Consider the following 26772-nt stretch of genomic DNA (forward strand, 5'->3'; position numbering starts at 1 on the left):
GTTCTTTAGACGTTGTCCTGGGGTCTTTTGTGACCTCTCGGATGAGTCGTCTCTGCGCTCTTGGGGTAATTTTGGTCGGCCGGCCACTCCTGGGAAGGTTCACCACTGTTCCATGTTTTTGCCATTTGTGGATAATGGCTCTCACTGTGGTTCGCTGAAGTCCCAAAGCTTTAGAAATGGCTTTATAACCGTTTACCAGACTGATAGATCTCAATTACTTCTGTTCTCATTTGTTCCTGAATTTCTTTGGATCTTGGCATGATGTCTAGCTTTTGAAGTGCTTTTGGTCTACTTCTCTGTGTCAGGCAGCTCCTATTTAAGTGATTTCTTGATTGAAACAGGTGTGGCAGTAATCAAGCCTGGGGGTGGCTACGGAAATTGAACTCAGGTGTGATACACCACAGTTAGGTTATTTTTTAACAAGGGGGCAATTACTTTTTCACACAGGGCCATGTAGGTTTGGATTTTGTTTCTCCCTAAATAATAAAAACCATCATTTAAAAACTGCATTTTGTGTTTACTTGTGTTATATTTGACTAATGGTTAAATGTGTTTGATGATCAGAAACATTTTGTGTGACAAACATGCAAAAGAATAAGAAATCAGGAAGGGGGCAAATAGTTTTTCACACCACTGTATTTCAACATTTCTTGGAGACACTTTTAGGGTGGACTGTGTATTATTTTTAAGTAAATAATGTAGTGAATGCATTTAATGCACCAAATTAAAATGGCTTTTATAACTAAACATGCAATATTCACTTCTTCTTTTAAAAACCACATTATTGAAATAAAAGTCAACATTGAAATCTTTCTCAAACACATGTGGAAACATTATTTGACTAGTATACTCTTACCAAACTGTTGTTAACTTCCCTATTTTCCAGGAATGGCTTTAATGTGTCTGTTAAGCGGTTTATTCTTTTGCAAAACATGCTGATGTTTTGATCTATAAATATTGAGTGGCAGCAGGTGAAACAAGAGAACACAATACACTTCTGAAAGATGAAGGTCTTTGCTTTCTTCATTCTTCTGATAGCTGTGACCAGTGCTAAGAGATTAGGCCGGTGCACAGTTGCCAGCATTTTCAAAGCAAACGGACTAGATGGGTATGAAGGGTATGGATTAGGAAACTGTAAGTTGAATGTATATATTTATTCCTATTTTAGTAATTGTTCAATTTTTAATGATTAAAAACATATATATGTATGTATGTATATGTATATGTATATATATATATATATATGTGTGTGTGTGTGTGTGTGTGTGTTTTTTAATTATAATTTGAAAATCCAGCCTTTCTTAAGATATAACTGAAAAGTAATTGAAACAGCTTTGTGCACAAACAATTTCCTTTTTTACAACACCAATCAATACTACTTAATTAAATGTAATAGTTACTTTTATAATTTGTACTGGGAATATGAGAAGTAGATTTAAGATTTAGTTTATCTTCTGCCATTTTATTTTATTACTTGGTGTCTTTAACAGTGAACAATGATTTATATTTTTGTAACATTTAAAATATGATTAACCTCTACAGAAATTAGTACAAACATCAATACATTAATTTTCATTTCTGATTGTCTTAGTGATGGTTGTAGTATAAACCACCTTCAGCATGGAAAAGAAGCAATAAAATGAAAAAATTATTATTATGTATAGTATTACATTATGAGAAAGTCACTCAGTCATTATCCAACCCGCTATATCCTAACACAGGGTCACGGGGGTCTGCTGGAGCCAATCCCAGCCAGCACAGGGTGCAAGGCAAGAACAAACCCCGGACAGGGCGCCAGCCCACCGCAGGGCACACACAAGCACACCAAGCACACACTGGGGAAAATTTAGGATTGCCAATGCACCTAACCTGCATGTCTTTGGACTGTGGGAGGAAACTGGAGCACCCGGAGGAAACCCACACAGACACGGGGAGAACATGCAAACTCCACGCAGGGAGGACCCAGGAAGCAAATCCAGGTCTCCTTACTGCGAGGCAGCAGCACTACCACTGCACCACCGTGCCGTCTCTGTATGTATAGTATTACATTATGAGAAAGTTATATTCATTATACTGTATATTGTTACTGTACTACTATGAACACACATTCATTTATTCTTCATTGTAGCAACAAATTATCAGCCTGAATTGTTTTGTGGTAATGTTCTTCAGACTTACAAACGAACATGTGCCACCTATGAATCATAGACACACACTGATGTTTTCTTGTTAGCGTCATAGTGAAAAGTCATGAGTGAAAAAACATTAATGTAATGCAAAATTCTATTACTTTCTGTCCCCTTTTCTGGCCACACAAGATTTTCGTGCAGACACGATTACAATGTAATTTACAGAGTACTTTTTTTTTCCCTTTTTTTCTCTTAGATATATGTATGGCATTCTGGGAAAGCCATTTCAAAACACATAAAGTGAGAACCAGTGACAATGTAGGAAAAGACTATGGCATCTTTCAGATCAACAGCTACAAGTGGTGTGATGATGGTCTTCCTGGTGGCAAAAATCTCTGCAAAGTCAAGTGTGGAGGTAAGAATAAAATGCAGGTCAATTCAGTTTACTTTTATATGGTGCATTTCCATTCCCAAGCCAAACATGAACAGCTGTTTGTCCTTTTGAATTGACTACTGTGCTATGTCTCTGGATAAATGAACTGTTTAATGAACTTTGTTATCTGAAATAAATTTGCATAACTAAACATCTTCATTTTTTTACCCTAACATACTGCATTGTAGAAGCTCTGTAGGCATTAACAGTGGATTTTCCTACAAGAATGGGTGGCTGACAGAATGGGATATATGCTGAAAGAAAGGGAATGCAAACTGGTAGATACACAGAAATCTACAAAAAAACTCTTTATCACTAGAATATGAAGAAGTTAGGGAAAGTATACTGCATGTAACACACAGAGATGGAAGTGATAAAATAGGAAAGGAAGCAGTTCATGATGGAAGCTTCCATGTGCTGCAAGCGACTGAGGCAATACAGAGGCTGCAGGGGTTAGTTCAATTCAGAAACTCCAATACATGATGCCTGTTATCTATGACTATTCTACAATTGAAATTATATTTTCAGGTTATGTAAAAAAATGAAATGCTGCATTTTTCTTATTGGGTGCATTGGGTGCTAATTATTAAATTGTTTAGATCACTGTAATTGTCCTTGTAATGTGCTCATTTCTCACAAAGTTATTTGAACTGTTGTGTGGCATTTTTATATCATTTTACACAGGTTATTCTTCTCTTAAAGGAACCGCAGCACAATTATTTACCCTGATAGATAGATAGATAGATAGATAGATAGATAGATAGATAGATAGATAGATAGATAGATAGATAGATAGATAGATAGATAGATAGATAGATAGATAGATAGATAGATAGATAGATAGATCTTTATTTATCTCCAGGGTAGAACTGCTTTTACAAATATTATTTAACATTCCAAACAAACACTTTTTTTTCAGACCTCTTAGGTGATGATCTAAAAGCTTCAGTAGACTGTGCCAAGATCATTGTAAAGCTAGAAGGACTCAAATCATGGTATGTACAATTTATTAATAAAAAATGAAATCATATAAGATGCAATTTTTCAGTGGTGTGAATTATAAATTATTCAGTAGCCTTCATTAATTCTTTGAAGTGTTTATCCATTTCCTGTGTTCATTTTATCCTAGTTATGGATGTGGGAAGCCTTCAGCCTTTCTTAGTAGTAACATGTATAAGGAAGGCCCCAATATGCAATTCCATTGAAGGACATACATATTTACTTCATGCCAGTTTACCATTGACAGCCAAGCTAACACCGCCTTCTTGGGCTGTTGATTAAACCATGAATTCTGGAATAATCCAAATAAACAGCATGAAAACTCAGAATGCCTAGAAGTTATTTAAGTGAATGAAAAGTTGTGAGGTTAAGTCATTATCTGTTAAACTATCTCTGAAGTTAATGGTTTCATATTTTCCATCTATACACCACTCCATTCTTTATTATAGCTGCTTAATCTAGTCCAAGGTCAATGGGACTGAAGAAGAAGACAGGAACTAACTATGGGCAGAGCACCAGTTGATATTTCTTGGAAACATGATATAACAATGAAAACATTACAGATTTCAGAAATAGTATGTCCTTGTAATGTTTCAAATTCTTATCTCCTTCTGTAGGTATACTTGGGAGAAATACTGTGATGGAAGAAACATGAGAAGATGGACTAAAGGATGTGATCTTTACTAAGTTCAGAGCAATCCCAACATGCCATATAAATGGAATGATCGCCATTAGTTTTGCTTCATCTCATCGTAACAGCTTTCAGTTGCGTTTCAAGGGTGCACACATAAACTAGGAGAATTTGCTTGCTACTGGTGGATTGATTGATACATTTTAAAGTATTCATTTAATGCTGATGATTTTGTAATATGGGCTCTACTTATCAGTATGAAAGTAATATTATTATACAAAGTTCCAGTAAGGGGAAATGCAAAGATGTTATGATGGTTAAGCTGTATACTATAGTATCTTTATTTTTTGTACAAAAACTAATGAAAATTGCAGATTCAGAATATTTTGCATTTAACTCTGTAATCTTTTACTGGCAAATAAAGGCTATCATATTTTAACTTGCTCTATTGGGTTGTAGTGAAGTGGTATACAACAAACTGTGATTTATAGCTGTTTGCCATGACTAAATAACAGCAAACAACCAATGGGTAAAAAAAAAAATTCTTAATGCACATAAATATTTGCAGGTATTCCGTAAATCAATGGACAATGTAATTTATAGTAAAAAAATGTTTATTTGACACAGTAAGCTGCTCTTGATGGGCATTGCACAGTATAACAACTAATCCACACACTTAAAGCACACACATCCACATTCTACTGCTTAGAATAAAGGCAGCACCATTAACCTAAATCACTACAGATGGACAAATTCTTAAGTACATTTCTATATATTTAGTAGTGAAATATAAACAAAGCCATGCTAATATAAATTACTTCTAACTAAAATATGACCAGTTGACAAAATGTATGGTTAACAGTGTCCTGGAGTCTTCTATAACAGTCAAGCAGAAAGATAAAGTTCTTGTACCTTTTTGTTTCTGAAGGTTTGCTTTAAAAAAATAATGTCTAGGATTTTTTTTAACCAGCATGCATCTTTTTCTCAAAGTGGCATCTCTTTAGTAACACTTAGACTTGCATTTGTAGTATTCCAAAAAATCGCTCAATAAATGTCTATAGCACATTAGTTTTAGGTTACATATTCCAGCCTAGATTTCACTTCCAACCTTTAAGCTATTGGCAAGCAGTTATATTCCAAAAACAAAGTTTGCCTGGGAAATATTAAGTCTGCTCTAACCATTTAAAGCTGCTTTTTTAGTGTCTACACATTAAAATATCTTCTATTTTCTTGAACATTGTATTAAGGAGTACAATATTCAATAGAAATCATTCTGCCACTACAACCACTTGTCTAAAAGCATGTTCACTTGAATGCTATAAAAATGATTCAACCTTTTCTTTTTTGTTCTCATCAGCAAAAAATGTTATTTTTACCCAAACTGGTTAAAAACTACTAAGGATGAGGATAAGAATGTAGTTTTTAAAATAAATGGGTATTACCTATCCACTAGAAACTGAGCTACTAGGTCTGCGGTACCTTATCTCTATTTTGGCCACTGCTCATCTTATTAGTACTTAAGGGGTGAAGACCTGAAGGCTCTAAGCTTTACACCACATGCCTAATACTACACTGACACTTAGATTCAGTCCATTCACACAATGTGAATGCAAGTTTGTTTATCAGAGCAGAACCCATGACCCGGGTCCTCCCTGCATGGAGCTTTCTGCTTGGGTTTCCACCAGGTGCTCTGATGTCCCCCCGACAGTCCAGAGACATGCAGGGTAGGTGGACTGACAATGCTAAATTGGTCCGTTTGTGTGCGAGTGTGTTCACCTTGCAATGGAAAAGTGTCCTGTCCAGGGATTTGTCTTACCTTGTACCAGATGTTTGCTGGGATGAGCTTCAGCTTCCCTGTCACCCTACTCTGGATAAAAGTGGATTTAAAAAATGTATTATATTACAGGAATACTGTACCCTTATCTATATCAGAAGTTGACTGGAATGGTAATTAATGGAGAATAACAAGATTGTGACCAGGTGGTGTTCTGGGCAATGGACTGGCAGCATGTCCATGGATGGCTATTACTTTGCACCTGATGATGCCTGGATATGCATAACTGGATTAAGTGAATCTGAGAATAATATTTTATATTAGAAATGTTAAAGAATTAGGAGTATTTTTTACAGACAAGTAGCGAAATTACAACAACTATAAAACAGAAATACAGAAAAGAAAGAAAAAAAAAATGGGGCTATACATGGCATTGTCCTTATAAAAATATCAGCTGGGTTGTGGGTTTGATACCGTAGGGCTAAAATTTATGTAACCCAGCTACTCCTGATCCTTCTGTTATCTTGACTAAGGGGCACATAAAGTTATCCCACTCTTAAATAACAAAGAAGATATACTTGTAAACAATTTAAATAAATGAGGTTATGCCAGTACCCTAGTTAACCTTCTACCTGTTAGAACAAAACTGCCCCAGCAAGTAAACAATACATATCACAATTAGTCAGAAATAATAAGTGTATTAAAAAAGGTTTTTTGCACTGGTATTTATAGGAGCTCTCCTGATGCCAGTGACTCTCTCTCTCTTTCTCTCTCTTCTTCTTGTGCACAGTCTGTGGGATTTTATTCTGCCCTGTGCCATCCTGGCATCCTTGCCTTGGCAACCTCCTACCAGCTGGGCACTAACCTCACATGTTATGTCTTGTGTTGTTGTTTTTCCTTTACTGTATCAAGCAAACAACATAAGATGTACAGTACCTCATATAAATATAGAAACAAGCAATATATTTGCTTATTATTCTTTATACAAATATGTAAAAGGGAATAAAGATAAGAAGGTATCTTCTTATCACTGTCTAAATGACCATAGTGTAATGAGTAAACATTCTAGCTCAGGGTTTCTTTTATGGACATGCAATTCACTGCTCCACCATTAAATAATCTTGCCATATCATTGTGTGACATGAATGGGGCCTACTATTTTGATTACGTGTCTCTGGCTCTTGTGTCCTTATCGAGGACTGTGCAGTATAAATACCTTTTCTTTTTGCTGTGCAACAAATATTAATTTGTTGTCTAAGAGAACATTTCTTTAAGTCAACCTTTTTAGATATAAAATGAGAACATTTACAGTAAAGAACAAATTTTCCTTTGGTGAAATTTTATTGTCGGTTCTTTTTATTGTTTTATTAATTATCTGTGGGGGTTTGATAGCAGTCTCATGGCTCGCAATTAACAACCAGTCAACAGGTAAGAAACAATTTTTTAATTATTATTTTTTTCTGAAGCTAATTCTATTGTCTGCGTGATGGAAATGTTGCATTATTTATATATGGAGGATACATAATTTCTATTAGCTTCCAGTCTTATGGTGTATGAAATTATACATTTTTGTTTTTGAATCTACTTTCAACAATTTCTAAAAAATTTGCAGCAGATGTTAAATAAAATTGATTTTTTATTTTCAATATGGGTACCAGCAATGATCACATTTTTGCTTCACCATATGCCCAAAGAACAGGATTCAACTCACAGTCTGATCACTATCAATTTGGAGTTTGCATATTCTCTCTTTATCATTTGGTGCACCAGTTTCTGCCTAAATTCAAAGACTTGTAGCTTAGGCTTATCGTTGACTGTTATCTTGGTGGGCATGTGTAGTTTGTATGAATATTCCATTTAATGCATTGTCACACTAGGGTTGGTTCTGGTATAAAGGATTTATTCCACTAAGTTCCCATAGCTATATGACTATGTTCAATAAATGCAGGAATTAATACTTTATGTCACTTTGAGAATAAACATTATATTTTATCATTTGCATGTGAATGACTTTAAATGAGATTTGTTATCATTTGTGTAGTAATTTAAAATATACAAGAAGTACATTGTGGGAAATTCACTTGCTGCACCAGCAACATAGAGAATAGACAGCACAGCGTGGCAGTACTACGTGAATGAAGAACTTCAACTACCAGAGGTCCCTGCGGTGGCCCTGATTGGACTTCTACAAGGGCGCAGGGTTTACTGGGGACAAGAAGGGCCGGTGGGAGCTTTAAAAAAAGCCAGCTAGACAGTAAGGGAGGTCTGTTATTTGTGTGTGCATCAGGGTTGCCAAATTTCCAAAAATAACAGATCGGGACAGACACCATTTTGAGTGTCCAAAAAAATATAAGATGTTAATGAACTATAAGAAAGACAAAAAAAAGAATCATTTTAAGTATAAGTATATAATTAATATACTGGATAATATAGTGTATAACCTAAATATATGTAAACTAGTCATTTAGCCCGTTACAATAACGGGCGCTAGAACAGTAGTGCATAAACATTAGTAGGAACAGTCTATATTAAATGGCAAGGGACTTTCACCTCATTCTTTTTGTTGGTTGTATTTTTCTTTCTTTCAGCCTTTCTTTTGTTGATGTTTACTTGCTGAGCTGACCGTTCTTCGTGGGCTGCCGCTGTGTATTGTGTGTCTTTAATTTTCTTTGACAGTAATACTGTCTTGTACGTCTCTATTCAATAAGGGCGCACACAAAAAGGCAAGCTTCAAAAGGGCGACCTCAATTGAGCGCGACGAATAAAGGCGTTCGTAGATAATTTAGTTCAAATGGCTCTGGAATATGTGAAGAGCAACAAAGGTGCAGATCTTTATTTATGTGCGCCTTTATTCGCTGCGCCCAATTGAGGTCGCCCTTTTGAGGCTCGCCTTTTTGTGGGCGCCCTTATTGAAGGATACCGTCTTGTACGTCCGCTGGCTTGTACGTCCGTAATATACCTTTAATTTTCTCTGACAGTAATACTGGCTTGTATGTGGCTGTAATATGCGTCACTGTATTGTGTACCTTTAATTTCCTCTCGGCGTAATACTGGGTTGTATTTCCGTAAAACGCCTCTAACTTTCTCTGACAGTAATATCGCGCATCGCACCACACCTGGACGCACATAGGGATTTTATATATATAGTGTGAAAGATTGAGGTCTCCGTGACCCCTTGAACCCTCTGATCAGACGTCAGACACCATATAAAAGTCCAAATATTACTTTTATTCAGACAATAATGTGCAGAAAGCACCCTATACTCCACAGCTCTCATATAAATAAATCAATAATTAATAAACCAATACACAATAATCAATCCTCCACACTCCCAGACACGTTGCCACCCTTCCACCCAGCTCAGCTTAGCGTACTGGGCTTTCCCATGGTCCTTTATACTCCCTGACCCGGAAGTGGTTCTTGTTCCACAACCCACAAGTCCTTATTCCTCCCGGGTCAGGGTAAACAGTCCTTTTCTTCAACCCGGAAGCACACCGTTTCCTCCTGTCCTGGGATTATGACGTACTTCCGGGTTATAGGGCATGTAAGAGTCTACGGGCTTCCCTACAGCGACTCCTGGTGGTCCCCAAGGCATCCAGCAGGGCTGTGCATAAAAACTACATAGTCCATGAGTCCCTGCTGGAACTCGGGGCACGTCCATGCTGCAGGGAAAGCTCCACCTGGCGGCCTGGGGGTATTGGCCGGAATGAAAAGCCGGCCACATATCACAATAGATAAGATGACATATAGTCGAAAAGTTTTTATCAGTATCACTTCAAAGCGCCTTGAGCATGGGAAAAGCACCATATAAATAAAATGTATTATTACTTTCAAAACTGATTACACACGAGCAGGAGAAATATTCGATGAGACAAGCACATGACATTCATGAACACACATGATTCGTATAGTTACAAATTTTATTATGCCAGACTGTTTACAAAAATTGCAGCATCTTTAACTAGATATTCATCCATCCATCCATTTTCCAACCTGCTGAATCTAAACACAGGGTCACGGGGGTCTGCTGGAGCCAATCCCAGCCAACACAGGGCACAATGCAGGAACCAATCCCGGGCAGGGTGCCAACCCACCGCAGGACACACACAAACACACCCACACACCAAGCACACACTAGGGCCAATTTAGAATCGCCAATCCACCTAACCTGCATGTCTTTGGACTGTGGGAGGAAACCGGAGCGCCCAGAGGAAACCCACGCAGACACGGGGAGAACATGCAAACTCCACGCAGGGAGGACCCGGGAAGCGAACCCAGGTCTCCTAACTGCGAGGCAGCAGTGCTACTACTGCGCCACCGTGCCGCCCTTAACTAGATATTCAATTTAAAAATTGAATTAAGATCTTTTTATTTATATATACAATTTTTGTTCAATCGGGATTTTCAGAGGACAGTTCTGTTCAAATCCGGACGTCTGGAAATCTTGGTCTGAGTTCACCCATTTGTTTGTTAGTAATACCATCACCTGTGGATCATCACACCTGTAAGAATGTATGGACTATCTTGTGCCTGCCTGTTGTGTGAGTAGTGAGTCGGACTTATCATCATGCTTCGTCGGAAGGAGCACTCCTAAATCTCATTACCCCTTGCCACATCAGGAATACCGGTAGGACTGTTTATACATCGAGCAAGCTGTTTACCGGATCATCATTATTCTCCTTCATTCCACTTCATCTGTTGCTGCTGCATTTGGACAACTCTGTTTACTTTATTGTTAGTGTTTACCTTGCTTGTTGTTGTTGCCGCATTGAGTTAATTTGGGGATCTCCGATTGGTTGTGGTGAGGGATTGTGTTTTTGTTTATTGAGTAGTTATATTTTATCTTCTATTTTTTGTTTAATATATTCATTTTGGTTAATGGTTAAGCTCTTTTGTTTCCATGTGTCTGTGAGTGACTCTGTACTAGTCGAGGCAAGGCTGGGTGTGTTCCCCCACTGAAAAAATAAATAAATCCCTGTCCCTATGACGGTGTGAGTCTTAGCGGCACTGCATCCGCTAAAACACGATAGTAAAAATGAAGCGCAAACCATTACATAAGTGCAACTCACAGAACTATACAAATAAAATAATCAGTGAACATTAAATATATAGTGTTCCTAAAGAAATATTGCTGCTATGCCATTACGGCTGTAAAGCATCATGGATGTTAAAACATCTTAACAACTGTGATGGACGGCAGGCAGCTCATCCAGCCGACACATCCAAGGTGCTAAATGGTGTCTTCCCTGCAGCATGGAAGTGCCCCGGATTCCCACAGGAGACCATGGGAGATGGAGTTCGGCTTCACAGCCCTGCTGGATACCATGGGTGCCATCGTGTGACGCTGCAGGGAGACATGGGGATTTTTATTTTCCCTATATCCAAGAAGTACTCCTAAGTCATGGGGACGGAAGAACAGAAGTACTTCCGGGCTGAAGAAAAAGGCAAGTCTTCATCTGACCCGGAAGTGCTATTAAATCACATGGACAGAAGGACAGGAGCACTTCTGGGTCAAGGACTATATAAAGGACTATGGGAGACCCAGCGAGCCAAACCGGAGTTGGAAGGTTGGGTGACAAAGCTGCTGGGAGCGCTATTGTGTCTGTCGGTTTTCATTCTAACCCTTTTCTTAACTAGTGACCAGTTTTTGTTGCTAATTAACTTTTTAATTGCCTTCAGACTCTAAATTGCTTTATTTTTTTCCTTAAACGACACCCAATCAGAAATAAGCCAACAGATGACCAGCTAAGTCAGGGCTTCAAACTCCAACCGATTTGTTAATTTGAAGCCAATTCTTGTTAATTTAGCCCATTATTTAATTACATGGCTCGTTGGAACTCTCATTCTGCCACAGCAGACATTTCCAAAACTGTTGATTTTCTTTTTTCTAAGAAATGTATTGTGGACTTGAGCAGATCAACATTACTAAGACCTTCACCTACAGTATTTTCAGACATTTTATGATGGACACAGGTTAGCCAGTCATGTGTTGGGTTGTTTTTTATCTCATTATTGTTTGCCTGCTAATTAAAGAAGAAACAAACAAGTTAGGACTTTGAATCTTAAATAGCAAGCCAATTAAGGCTTAAAAGAGTTTGCCGCAAAAACTGGTCACTAATTAAGAAAAGGGTTAGAATGAAAACCTACAGCCACAGTAGCCCTCCAGGACTGGAGCTGGAAACCCCGGCATTAAAGGACCTGAACCTCCTCAAAAAGAATAGTCTACTCTAACACTTCTTATATTGCATGTCAGTATTGTCTATCTAGTCAGGCCAATTGTTAATGATTTAATTATTTTATCATTTATTTATTTATTTATAAAACACTTTAAAAAGAACATCAGAGCTGACCAAAGTGCTGTACAATAAAACCCAACATATAAAACACACAATATCCAAAGAGGATGAGTTTGATGATGAGTTTGGAAGACTTCCATCAACTGCTGATGATTGTTCTTACACCACATGACAAAGTCCTCTAATAGTCCTTTTTAAACTTACCACCATCATCATTGTCAATGTTGTCTTTAAAGCTTTTTATAAATTCCTTTCAATACATTCAGAACTCGGAGATCATGATAAAGTATTATTTAAACTAATATTTTACCACGTCTTTATTAAGTACATGGCCTTTGACATTATAGCATTTTTTTGTAAATCTTTTTTTTAACATTCTAAATTCATGGGTTGCTTTTTTTATTTGTTTAAGATGTGTCAATATACAGCTGGAGAATTTAATTAAAAAAAATCTTTTTCGTTTAGAACAAAATGAGAGTAATGGAACAAGCGAACACAGGAAAGGAAGATTCATAATACAGAAAGGAGCTATCTTCAGTGAAAATCTTCTGAATAAATCTTCAATGGACTTTAAATCTCTTGCTTTTGATGTCGAACATATGGTATGTGTAAGCAATGTTTTTTATACTATGATTCACTTTATTTTAATATAGTACACTTCCTTTTAATAAACTTAGAGTGTTGAAACTATTTTCAAATTGTAACATATAAAATAATAAGGGGAAGAAAGTAAAGGGTTGGAGGACCAGCTGGTACCACCATTTGATGCTGGCAAAATAAATTAAAAGAAAAGTCCAATGAATATTTGGGAATGATTGCAAACATCCTCATCCTGTGATGCCTCGTTCTTCAAGTGTTTTTACCTCTAATTTCATGGATGTCCATGCATTTCAGAATCCAGTCTGAGACTGAACACTGACTTCTGAAGGCTTTGGGTTTTAATCATCCTGTGGAGCAGAAGAGGTGGGAACTCCAGAGCCAAGCCAGAGCTGATGGTAGCGGTGAGGGTGACAGAGTCTAGGTCAAGAGTAACAAAAGTTGTTAGATGATAACAAGGACATCTTTTGTCTATCATATAGTTCCCTGCTCTGGTTCATGATAAACAGTTTTAAGAAAAAACTGGGGCTAAGATTGCAGGGCCACCTTAGACTAATAGGGTAAATTCTAGCATAAATACTCCAGGAATTTCATAAATCATTCCCTACCCCAGAAGTGACAGCTGAATTTAACCTGAGTATGAAAGTCTTCTCTAGCCATGAGACAAGTGCTTAAGTGGTGGAAGACAGAAAGGCATGAAATGTCATAAAGAAGGTACAGAAGGTGTGAAAGAGGAGAAAGTAATTGTGCTCTAGGCAGTTTGTCTGTTAGACAGGGATTCAAGACCTGCGGAGTTTGGTCGAGTGTGGCAGCTGGATCTTTATTTATTTGGACACCTTGCGCTGCCTTGAGTCTATTTCCTTCCCTTGTATTATTAATGTTCATAATAAATATACCTTTTGTTGTAGTCCTTGGTATTATTTTGAGTAAATGTATGGTTCAAGAGTGCCTATCCAGGCCACAGGTTAAAGTAAAAAACAAAGTAACATTTAGTAAATGACAAAGAATGTTGTAAACACTTGCAAATCTGGCACTTTTAATACTTTCTTCTTGATCAGTTATAACAATTTTGAGAATTTTTGGAGCTGCAGTAAACTTCTTATTTTACACTAGCACAACATTTGATGTATTTAAAGATGGCAAGCTTTTGAAACCACCTGACAATTTTCCCTTCCATCCATCCATTTTCTAAATCCACTATGTCCAAGGCTGTGTTGGGTACAAGATAACATCCAACCATAAAAAGAACCCCACAGGTCATTACACTCACATATACACCAACAGTCATCAGGCTAATCCTTGATTATGTAAATGCAGTTTGTACAGTCATTCTTAAACTTACTGTATTCAAATTTATACCAGGTTGTACATATATATATGTGTGTGTGTGTATATATATATATATATATATATATATATATATATATATATATATATATATATATATATATATATATATATATACAGTAATACCTCGGATAACGACCACAATCTGTTCCGAAAAGTGGGTCGTTATCCAAAATGTTCGCTATCCGAAACAATTTTCTCCATAAGGAATAAAGGAAATAGAAATAATTGGTTCCTAGCCCCTGTTGACTCGCTAATATATGAAAGTTACAGGCTATATAGGTATGTTTTTTTAAATGGGAACAGTTATAATACAGTACAAATGATGTTAAATAAAAATAAAAACATTAAAGAAACATAAGAAAACATAGGAAAACTTATCGTTTTGACTGACATGTAGCATTGGTAGGCTTGGCTATGACCGACTGAAAATGCAATGTGTAGGAACAAAATCATTATGAATAAGCACATAACATAATTCTGTAACTAAAAACTAAAGAAATGACACTACAGCATGGAATAAATAAAAAAAATGTGGAATCTTACCTTTCTAGTGAGGCGATTACAACAGCAAAGGGAGGGTCACGGCAGAGGAGGGAGGGTCACGGCAGAGGAGGGAGGGCATATGACAGATACGCTACGTATGGCAGAAAACAATAGCACTATGAATAAGCACATAACATAATTCTGTAACTAAAAACTAAAGAAATGACACTACAGCATGGAATAAATAAAAAAAATGTGGAATCTTACCTTTCTAGTGAGGCGATTACGACAGCAAAGGGAGGGTCACGGCAGAGGAGGGAGGGCATATGACTGATACGCTACGTATGGCAGAAAACAATAGCACTATGAATAAGCAGATAACATAATTCTGTAACTAAAAACTAAAGAAATGACACTACAGCATGGAATAAATAAAAAAAATGTGGAATCTTACCTTTCTAGTGAGGCGATTATGACAGCAAAGGGAGGGTCATGGCAGAGGAGGGAGGGTCACGGCAGAGGAGGGAGGGTCACGGCAGAGGAGGGAGGGCATATGACATACGCTACGTATGGCAGAAAACAATAGCACTGGGTAACTTTAATACGTAAACACATTTTACTGTTTACTGTACATAACTTAATTTTACAAAACTAATTTACAAAACACTTTTTTTTTTATTTTTATGCTTTTTCTTTTATGGAGGTGTGGGGAGGAAGGGGTGGAATTACTGCTTAGAGGGGGAATCCCCCTCCATGAGAACATCGGGGGATGTCCTCTGTCGCTTTGAGGTTGAAGAAAAAAACTTGTCCAGTGTCTGTTGCTTCTGCCTTTTTTGTAGCACTTTTCGATAATACGACATCACATTATCATTGAACATGTTCAGGCTCCTACTGCCTACCGCACTGTTTGGGAAAGATTTTTCTACAAACAATTGCAATTCCCCCCACTTAGCACACATTTCTTTAATCACTGAACTTGGGACTTCCTCCTTCCCTTCCTCTTCCCCCTCCGAAGACATATCCTCAGCCAAATTCTTTTCTTGCTCAGCCTGAAGGTGCTGCAACTCTTCAGTAGTGAGTTCATTACTGTGCTCCTCCACAAGTTCTTCAACATCGTTATTATCCACCTCCAACCCCATGTTTTGGCCCAGGGAAACAATTTCATCAACAATTTCTGGTTCGAATCCTTCAAAATCTCGCTCTGGAACACAGTCTGGCCAGAGTTTCCTCCATCCTGCATTCATATTACGGTAGGTCACTTGGTTCCATGCATTATCAATAAGATGAACACAATTCAAAATGTTGAAATGATTCTTCCAAAATTCCTTCAGTTAAGTTGGTATCGTTCGTTATATCGAAGCACTTTCTGAATAAGGCTTTCGTGTACAATTTCTTGAAGTTTGAAATGATCTGTTGATCCATGGGGTGCAGCAAAGGGGTTGTGTTCGGTGGCAGATAACGAACTTGAATAAAGTCGAACTCTTCTTCTAAGTACTCGTCGATGTTTGGAGGATGTGCTGGAGCATTATCCAGCAGGAGAAGGCATTTGAGGGGAAGGTTGTTCTTCTCTAGGTATTCTTTCACAGCCGGGGCAAAAACTTCGGTCACCCACTCGACAAAAAATTGGCGGGTCACCCAGGCTTTAGAATTAGACCTCCACATAACAGGCAATTTCTGTTTTATTACATTATGCTTCTTAAATACTCTTGGATTGTCCGAATGGTAGACTAACAGCGGCTTCAGCTTAAAATCCCCACTGGCGTTACCGCACAATAGAAGAGTTAGCCTATCTTTCATAGGCTTGTGCCCTGACAATGCTTTCTCTTCCTTCGTTATGTACGTTTTATTCGGCATCTTCTTCCAAAACAGGCCTGCTTCATCCGCATTAAATACCTGTTGCGGGACGTAACTTTCTTCTTCTATGATTTTTTTGAATTCTAGGATGAACTTCTCGGCCCCTGCCTTGTCGGAACTAGCTGCTTCCCCATGCCTTATGACGCTGTGGATGCCTGTTCTGTGCTTAAATTTTTCAAACCAGCCTCGACTGGCTTTGAAAACAAAATCACTCAAAGCACTTGTCTGTGGGGTTTTCTTCTTCAAATCTTCGTAGATTTGCAGCGCCTTCTCACTAATGAATGCTTCACTGATGCTAGCACCTTCTGTTTTTCATTTATATACACAGGCAACAACTTTTCTACTTCGTCTATTATTTGAGGCCTTTGCTTTGTTATAATACTCACTCCTTTTGACACATTAGCTTCTTTAAGCTGCTCCTTTTTCTTTAAAATCGTCGAGATTGTTGACTTTGACTTGTCGTATTCTCTTGCGATATCCGACACACGCATGCCTTGTTCATACTTGGCAATAATTTCTTTTTTCAATTCAATTGTTGGCCGCTGCCTTATTACTGCACTGCTACCAGCTCTCTTAATCTTCTTTGGAGCCATGATTGAGGGCTATATATTATTAAATAAAGCAACAAAATCACTAAATAAGAAGGATGCACACCGATAAAGATAATGAACGTCTGTTCGTAACCGTGTCTCGAGCGCAAAGGAAGATGGGAAGCTGGCCGCTGTCCGCTGGTCGCGTGTGCGTCGCTATCTGAAATTTTGTTCGCTATCGAAGGCAAATTTTTAGTGAAATTTTTGGTCGTTATCCGAATTGTTCGTTATCAAAGGCGTTCTCTAACCGAGGTTCTACTGTATATATATATATATATATATATATATATATATATATATATATATATATATATATATATATGAATGACACTTGAGTATAGTACAAACATGGTCTGTTACAAGATGTCAGCTTTGCATTGGTCTAGTAACTACCAAATGAGCTCTGCCCATTCACACACCCCTACATAAATCCTAACCTTTTCTACTAAATTGTCTCATGTTATACTTTATCCACTTTTCCTTGTTAGTCTTGAGGTGGCTACAAAGGGAGTTCTCCCAGTAACAGTCTCAATATTCTTCTACGATTTTCCAGGTGCTATCAGGCCAGCTAAGAGATCAAATCTTTCTAGCCTTCTAGTCTTAAATGTTTTTGTGTAATGATTGTACACCCATTTCACAAACTGAACCAGTACAAACTGTTCTGACACCCTACAAAATGAGGTACTTTAAAAAAAACTAATTCACTATAAATGACAATTAAATTTCAGCTATTAATTTTCCTGAAAAGTATTTTTTCTCTATCAAGGTAATCTAAGTATAATTTCATTACAAAGTGAGGAACATAATGTCAAGCACAAAACTGATTTAGTAAACAATCTTTCAACCAGCCGTGCCTTCATATGTATTATATATTCAAATAATGTCCTATACTGTAAATCAGCTGAAATTCTTAAAAATAAATATTCTTAACTCCCCTTTTCGTTACCTAATCAAATTGACACTGGTTTTCAGGTGTACTTTAGGCCATAATTGACATAACCATTCATTTCTGTGATCATAAGTACTGGTCACATATATGTAAATCTTGAATGTCAATGGTCCTCATTTACAAAGATACAAGAAGGTTACCCTATATAGATTATTGTTGAAAATATACAAACTGAATGGTTTACTTTTTAAATGTGGCTGGGTAAGCAGACCAGGGTAGGCAGGGAAAAGGTTGGCATGCTCATTTAGTCAATGGAAAATTAGCTGCTTGGGCTAGTAATGCATTACAGGGTCTTTTCAAAGAACCAACAGTTAAAGGATTTTAGTCAAAATGAGATGGAGCTCCATCATCCTCCAAGAATAGGGTCCAAAATGAGATGCCTCCTTTCTGGAGCAGCCCCTTTTTTATCATTTGACTGGAAAGGAGTGAGGCCTCATTGGGTTGTTCTCCTGTGCTACTGGAAAAGTAGAAGAGACAATTAGCATTAGAACCTCATCTGGTCCTGGGATGGAAGTTCTTAACTCTCCAGAATCAGGTAGATGGTCCCCAGCCACACATATATGACAACTTTTTAAATTTATTGAACCATTGTGCAGTAGAGGGTTTCAGGAAACCACAGCCCACCCTGTCAGTAACACAAACAAGGCAGAAAGTAAACTTCAATGGAATGTCAGTCAACTGCAAGCCATCCTTACTTCCAGCCTGACAGCCTGAATTCCTTGCAAGCGGAGAAAGAACAAGGAAACTCCACATAGAACTCCACACAGAAAACACCCCTCTAGGCCATCAAACCTGTGAGACGACGACATTCCCAAATGCTCCTCTTAGGAGCATTGTGACTCCCTAACAAGAAATCGGAAAAAACACATGTTTAACATTTGCGAAATCAAAAGCAACTTTAATTGTTGTTGCCTCTTGGTGTAATCATATATTTAACCGGTTGACTCTGTGCTTTCTGAGCAAGAGGCTGGTCATTTTTGTTTAATATGGAAAAGCAGAGACATCATTATGAATTCCCTACAGTGAAAGTTAGGACCAACTAGCACTTAAAAATAAACCACAGCTCCCTTTATGTGTATATTGTGGTAGACCAGGATTCAAATAAAATACAGACATTTTACCCTTGTTAAATAATACAGTACACATTTAAGCACAGGTCTCTTTCTTTTTGCTTGAGTCTGCAGTAGAATGAAGCAGTAGACTTGTTTTGTGCTTTTTCGCAATAAACAAAAAACAACAACTTTAAACTTAAGACTTTTATACAGTAATACTATATAATACTACATATTTCATTATGAACTTTCAAAGATGTGAGCGTGCATGTCCAATAAATTAAAATTTACTTAAAAAAGTGAAAAATTAAGGATTGTACTGTTACTTCATATTTTGTGGTAGCCTGTAAGCTAGTTGTTGTGTCTGCCGCTAGGCAGAGCACTAAGCCCATGCCATTATTGTTTACTTTCTCAGTCACGTGCGTGCATCCTCTACAAGTGGTTGTGCTTTTGGCTGTATCTCTATTACGTTGAGTTAATATGCTTTATTTCAATCCCAAGATGTCCAGAATTTAGCATAAAACCTCCAAGAAGCGCCAAGAGATGACGTGTAGCGAAGAGTAAAATGTTATTTATAATTTTGTTTTTTTTAGTTATGAACTTCCCCAAAAAAAGTTGATCCCTGTAAATAGTTAATAGCATACTAACAATATAATTTGTTGTAGTACGGGCGTTAATTAGCGTCCCTCCTCACAACCTGCATGCACCACGTTTTTTGGCTCAAACGCCAGAAGCGCGGTGGATGCTGTGGGGTAGGTTGTGGTTTTAGTCCTCCCCGATTTTTATTTCATTTATTTTGTATTAATAATTTATAATTGAATAAATTTATTATTTAATAGGCATAGGGGAGAAGACATTTATGTGATGCCCTGTCCATTTTTTACTTTTAGTTTTGAAACGGTATGCTACATATATTTCTTTTTTTGTTAAGAATATGTAATTATAAAATTAGGATTTTTTTTGTATAAAGCTATGTGTATTGTAAATAATTCTCTTTGGAAAATTTGCATAATTTTTTAAAAATAGTTTTATATGCAATGTGTTTGTATAAATAAAAAGGGGAGAAGCACGGTGGATGCTGTGGGGCATAGGGGAGAAGACGTTTATGTGACGCCCTGTCCATTTTTTTCCTTTTGTTTTGAAAAGTTTCTTGAAGAGGAAAATAAATGCTTGTGTTTTAATCCTACGTGCCTGCATGACGATCATTTACACAATGCAGAGAAAGGCGGATTGCAGTCGGTTACAAACGCAGGAAACAAAAATTAAGATAATTGAAAGAGTAGAGTGAGGTGAAAAGATAGTAGACGTCGCTCGTTCATATAACATGAACCATTTAGCCATTGGCACGATTCTAAAGAACAAGGACAAGTTCATGGAACATGTCTCTTCTGTGCTGATGATGTCAAAAAAAATAACGGAGGAGAAGGAGAAACTTCTCAGTGTGTGGATGCAGGATCAGCATCAGCGTCGAGTACTGCTCAGCTTAATACTGATTCCTGAGAAGGCTAAAATTCCTTATGAAAACTTTAAGAAGAAAACACGGCAAAGAATCGGAGGGCACATCTTTTAATGCCATCCATGTTTGGTTTCATCGGTTCAAGGCTTGAGCCAACCTTTACAACGTAAAAGTAAGTGACGAGGCTGCGAGTGCAGATACAGTAACTGCCCGGGAATTTCTTGAACTGCTTCTGGAAATTATTGATAAAAGTGAGTTTTTACTCAAGCAGAGATTTAAGAGAGAAGAAGGTGAGTCCAGATTTCTAAAAAAGGTCAGTTTTATTGTCATCTCAAAGTTATCCATAATTGACGCTGTTGTCATCTTGCAGTTGCTTCCTTCTCAGATTAAAAGAGTATGAAAACAGCAAGTGAACACACAGCCAAGTCAGTGGCTGGTATTAAATGTTTCCTGCATCAACCAGCAGGCAACAGACGTGTTACGCGGAGAGTGTCTGAACTTTCAGTTGCACCTGCTGTGGACAAGCATTACCTGCCTATGTTAACAGAATTTAGTTGCACAGCACAGTTGGGGGAGTTGGGATCTCACAAATCTCACTGTAAAAGTATTAACTTTAACAAGCTATTTGTACTGTACATACAGTCAGGGCCGGTGCCACCGTTAAGGTGAATTAGGCATTTGCCTAGGGTGCAGATCATAATGGGGGGCAGGGGAACCCTGCTGCATGGTTTAGCTACCAAACAGTTGGTTGACCTTGAGTAGAGCCTTGGCCTCGAAAGATAATGGTTGTTTGCTTTCTGAAGTGGTCTGTATTTATTATTAATATTATGACCATGCTTATTTTAACTTCACCTGTTTGTTGTCTGGTACAAATCTTGTAATCGATATTTAACCCATTTCCTATTGTCCAAATGACTTGAATATTTGCACTTACTCACTTCCAATGACAATACATGAATAAATAATCAATTTCATTAATTGATCAATTAATCCATGTTAATTAAGAAATGAAATTTTCATATGAAAAATAATTAAAGATTTCACCAATAGATGGCGCTAATAACAGATAAAAATATTAAAGGAAGTGTTAAAATATTGATTACAAAATTATACTAACACAAACCCAAGACTAAAAAGTTGAAAATAATATATATATATATATAAAAAATACTATTTAAAAACCACGCTTATATTAAGTTAAAAAGTAAAAAATAAGTCTCTCATACATCACTCATAAAATAAACAACATTCAAAAAACACTTCTTAAAATCTTAGCAAAAGTGCCCACCTTTTATTTTCCTCTCCAGGTACTTTACTTTTCTGCCAAAATCCCAAAAAACCCACATGTTAAGTTGATTAGAGATTATAAATTTGACCACTGTGGGGCAGAGTGTGGGCTTTATGTGAATGGGCCCAGGGGTAACCAGGGTTGAGTAGCATCCACTCGCAGAGCCACAGCACCACACATCACCACAGTTGTAGACCTGCAGTTGTAGACCCGCAGTTACAGACCCGGAAGTGATGTCGCCGTCGTTTCAGGACTGACTTTGTGAAATTACTTTTGGAAGGTTTCGGCAGATCTCCGCAAAGCCCGGAAAGTAACGTTGCTGTTAAATGTCAAAGACCCATTCAGAAACCAAATAATACGTATCATTGTGAAGTTCAGAGGGTTTCTGCCATCACGTCGTGTCACACATCAAACTAAACAATACGGATCATTTCTGTGAAATACATTCACTATTAACATTTACGTTGTGTTCAGGTCTGTGGGAACCATTTAACATGTCAACAAAATTAAAATCATCAAGATCTGTGTTAACTGAAAATAGTTTTTCATTTGCATTCATGAAACGAAGTATAAAATATAATTACAATGTTTGCACCACGTTACAGTTTAGTAAAATGTTAATAATAAAAGTGATTACGTTTTTTAAAAATGTAATACGCATGTGTGCAATATTGTTCTAAGTTAATTTAGAATAAACATTTAAGCCTATCTAATATTTTTAAACATGTATGTGAAGAAAACGGCAATACATATTCTACACTGAATTATGCAATATATTAATTGCCTTATATAGAAATGCTCTAGTTTTTGTCACTTATTATTATAAATGATGGGCCATCAAAAGAAGAAAAATTAAAATACTAATAAGAACACAATTTATTTATATAGCAACCTGCCCAAAATTCAGAAAGAACAACAGGACCTATATAACATCGGCTACTAATAATATCTTCACTAAGTAAAGATAAATACAGGATATACAAAACATTCAAATAGAATTGCATAATTCAGTGTAGAATATGTAGGGGTGGGCGGTATGACCAAAATTCTATATCACGGTATTTTTCTAAATTATCCCGGTTTCACGGTATTGGACGATATTTTTTTTCCCCATGCATGAGTGAATGTTAACCACATTTTCCACTGCAATTATTGCAGTAGACTGGCTAAGAATAACCTATTCCACTGTTATGAGAATTGTACATTGTACAAAAAAACATTTTAATGTGCACACAAGTATTAATACAGGTTTGCATGGCCCCATAAAGTGATAGTTTTCAAGGGGGTGACACTAATGAAGAGAAGGAATCACATTGCATGACAGTTGCAGTCAAAATATAGAACCTTTTTATTGAACAAATTTTGCAAAAACTTAAACTATGATTTTGACAACATATTTTCAACCATCCAAAGAGGCATTTAGACTTAGTAAAATATCCAGAAGTGCTTGTCAAAAGTTGTATTGCACTGAATATGTCTTAGAAAAGTAATAAATAGTAAATATTTTTTGTGAACCAACTACACTTTGTTAATGTTAACTATCTCTGTCCACTGACACGTTAAAGTGACTTTCTCAACAACTTTACCATCAATAAACTGCATAATATTTAAACAAATAATAACAATAAAATAAATAATAGTATTATTACTGATAGCTGCACTATTACTTCAAGACTTCAAGCCCAGGTGCATTACACAGTATTCACCAAGTTAAAATAAAATAAAATAAAACAAGTACAACTTTGTGATGACATCCTTACCAACTGTACCATCATTTAGGCAAACTGCATTAATATGGACCTTGCTTCAAGCTAAGCTATATACATAAATAAAATAACTGCAACTTGCATTTACTGTATAATGCTATTTGTGGTATAGCCCTACGGAAGTGCATTAGGGCCACGGTGAAGAAAAAAAAAAATACAGTAAAGAGGGAAGAAAAAAAACAAACTACCGGTATATGTCAAGAATAAAGTCGACATGCTGACTTTATTCTCGACATTTCCACTTTAATTTTGACGCTTATGTCAAGATTAAAGTCAACATTTCCACTTTATTTTCATAGTTTACTTCATAATTAAAGTAGAATGTCATAAACTAAACTTCATCCTAAAATCAATGTTTAATTTACTTGATTTTCTCAAACCCCATCATAAGTTAATGCAGCACATTAAATGCTTTGTGTTGTGTTCCCCGACCCAGTTGTTAATCACTATGCTTCTTAAACTGACTTTCTATGCACTAAGAGGAGGCAGCAATCACCGCACAGAATCCATTCATTTCATGGTATTCCTGCTCTCTAAAAATTTAGAATGCTAAGATAAATACTTGATATCAGTTTCATGATGAAATGCATTAAAGCAGGTATTAAACAAGCATGGTAGTGAGGCGGTAGTGCTGCTCCCTGGCAGTAAGGGGTCCCCAGGTGTATGTTCAGTGTAGAGACCTTTATGGCAGGTGTGACGAGGCTCCAAAAAACTGGATGTATGAATGGGTATCGCACATGTTTAACTTAAATATTGTGTAAATGTTGGGTTTGTGATCTGGTGGTCGGAGACACGAACACAGAATTCAATGCATGTTCTTCTGAGCGGGCTTTCTTTATTGCATGCGTGCTGTCTCTATCTGACGTACTAAAACCCCAGTTTCTATCCGTCCTTTTTCTTTCTCCACATAACCAATCACCACACGATAAACATTTTTGTGAAATTAAAACTAGTTATAAACTTAGCCCACGGAGTGTTCAGAACTTTAAAAACATCTTCGTTATACATGTTTAATTATGCCATCCATTCAGAGTTGCGCCCATCTCTGAACGAGTCGCCAGCACATCGAAGGATGAATACAAGCAAAACATACACTAGCAGGGTCAACATAGCACAACAAAACCCCACATCCTACAAGACTTTGAAAGGAAACTGAAGCGCCGAGTAAACCCACCAGAAAAACATGCAAATGCAAGGCAGGCACGCCGCCGTGCCCCCATATGATTAATGCATGCTTTAATGCATTTCACCATGAAAATTATATTAAGTATTTATTTTAGCATTCTAAATGTTCAGAGAGAAGGAAGATCATGAAGTGAATGTATTCTGTGCGGCGATCGCTGCCGGCGCCTCCTCTTAGTGCAAGAAGAAGTCAGTTTATGAATCACTTAACACAAAGCATTTAATGTGCTATATAACTTATGACGGGGTTTGAAAACATGTCGTCACACTATTACACAGTACCCAGGTACATTACACTGTATTGAAAACAAATAAAACAAGTACAACTAGGCTTGCAGTATTATCCAGTAGTATAGAAACAGTATTTACACATCTGACCTTTTAAAACTAAAGTATCTCCAGGCTCTCTGTCCATTTTTACCACGCAGCATTCCTATGCCCACTATTGGGTGGTGTAGCAGTGAAAAAGAGCCCTAGTGCAACAAATCTGTGTTTAGCGGTGTAGCAGTGAAAAAGGTCCCCACTTGAACAGTTTCCTGCTGCGCCACGTTCCGAACGTCGTTTAGGCAATTTAAACCGGTGTTGCGGTATAAGAAAAATCCATATCATAAAAAAAATAAAAAATGGTTTTCGGTATGAACCGGTATACCGCCCAGCACTAAGAATATGTACTGCTGTTATCTTCACATACATGTTTAAAATTTTTGGATTGGCTCAAATGTTTATTCTAAATTGGCTTAGAACAATATTGCACACCTGCATATTACATTTTAAAAAACGTAATCACTTTTATTATTAACGCTTTACTAAACATTGTAATTATATTGTATACAGTACTTCGTTTCATGAATGTAAATGTAAAACTATTTTCAATTAACACATATCTTGATGATTTTAATTTTGTCGACATGTTAAATGGTTCCCACAGACCCGAACACAACGGAAATGTTAATAGTGTATGTATTTCACAGAAATGATCCATATTGTTTAGTTTGATGTATATGGAAGCCCTAATACGGTTCTGTAGATGTATGACACGACGTGATGGCAGAAACCCTCTGAACTTCACAATGATGAGTATTATTTGGTTTCTGAATGGGTCCTTGACCCGACGTTACTTTGCGGGCTTTGCCGAAACCTTCCAAAAATAATTTTACAAAGTCAGTCCTGAAACGACGGAGACGTCACTTCCGGGTCTACAACTGCGGGTCTACAACTGCGGTGATGTATGGTGCTCTGCAAGTGGACAGTATTGCCAGCGTTTGATTCTCCTTTGTTCTCAGTTCTGCCAGCTTTGGCAACTGCCCTCAAACAGCCTAGATTTGAATACATGGATTAGTAAAATAAGTAAATTACATTTGATATTTATTTATTCAGGTATATTCTATTTTAATTCATTTTACAGCTTTTCATCTTTCTTAACTTTTTAAAAATTTGTTTTATGCTACATTGTAATAGCACAGTGGTTGCAATATCTCTTATCTCCAGGGTCTTGGGTTTAACGTCTATCCCTGTAGTTTAATAGCTAAATACACCGTACAATGTTCAATTACTACCAGTCTCATACATTTTGGTGTGGGATTGCCTGATTTACAGTGAGTATGATAGAATTACAGTTGGCACATACAGTATTTCTTTAATTGAAGTGTTATTTCCACTTCAACCTTGTGTCCAACATTTTAAGCCTTAAACATACCATGTTTCTACTTTCAGTTAGTTAATTTTATACATAAATTAAATGTATCAATAGTCAATATATAGAACAAAATAACCTATAATTAAGACTTAAAAAATCACACTAAACACAAAATGCATTTTTTGCATGCACACATGCATAAAATCATTTGTTTATACAATTACTTTTCAATTGTTTTTAAAAGGCTCTTACAACTTGAGCTTTTTATTTGTGTAAGAATATGGAAATATATAGTATGAGCATACTT

General features: G+C 36.9%; 2 protein-coding genes across 2 annotated transcripts in view; both read left to right on the forward strand.

Annotated features, from left to right (window-relative positions):
• The first annotated feature begins 949 nt into the window (after positions 1–949).
• lyz (lysozyme) lies at positions 950–4636 on the forward strand. Its single transcript, XM_028801284.2, has 4 exons — positions 950–1134; positions 2386–2544; positions 3482–3557; positions 4179–4636. The coding sequence occupies exons 1-4, from the start codon at positions 1005–1007 to the stop codon at positions 4246–4248; spliced, it is 435 nt and encodes a 144-aa protein (XP_028657117.1). The 5' UTR covers positions 950–1004; the 3' UTR covers positions 4249–4636.
• Positions 4637–6113: 1477 nt separating this feature from the next.
• Positions 6114–26772, forward strand: part of tmprss15 (transmembrane serine protease 15) — a 159572-nt gene continuing 138913 nt past the window's right edge. The window contains exons 1-2 of the mRNA XM_051926620.1: positions 6114–7394; positions 12728–12864. Of these exons, the coding sequence (XP_051782580.1) occupies positions 7262–7394; positions 12728–12864 (270 nt within the window). The 5' untranslated portion in view covers positions 6114–7261. The remainder of the gene's footprint in view (positions 7395–12727; positions 12865–26772) is intronic.

The sequence above is a fragment of the Erpetoichthys calabaricus genome, chromosome 4 (genome assembly GCF_900747795.2).
Source record: "Erpetoichthys calabaricus chromosome 4, fErpCal1.3, whole genome shotgun sequence".
Classification (NCBI taxonomy): domain Eukaryota; kingdom Metazoa; phylum Chordata; class Cladistia; order Polypteriformes; family Polypteridae; genus Erpetoichthys; species Erpetoichthys calabaricus.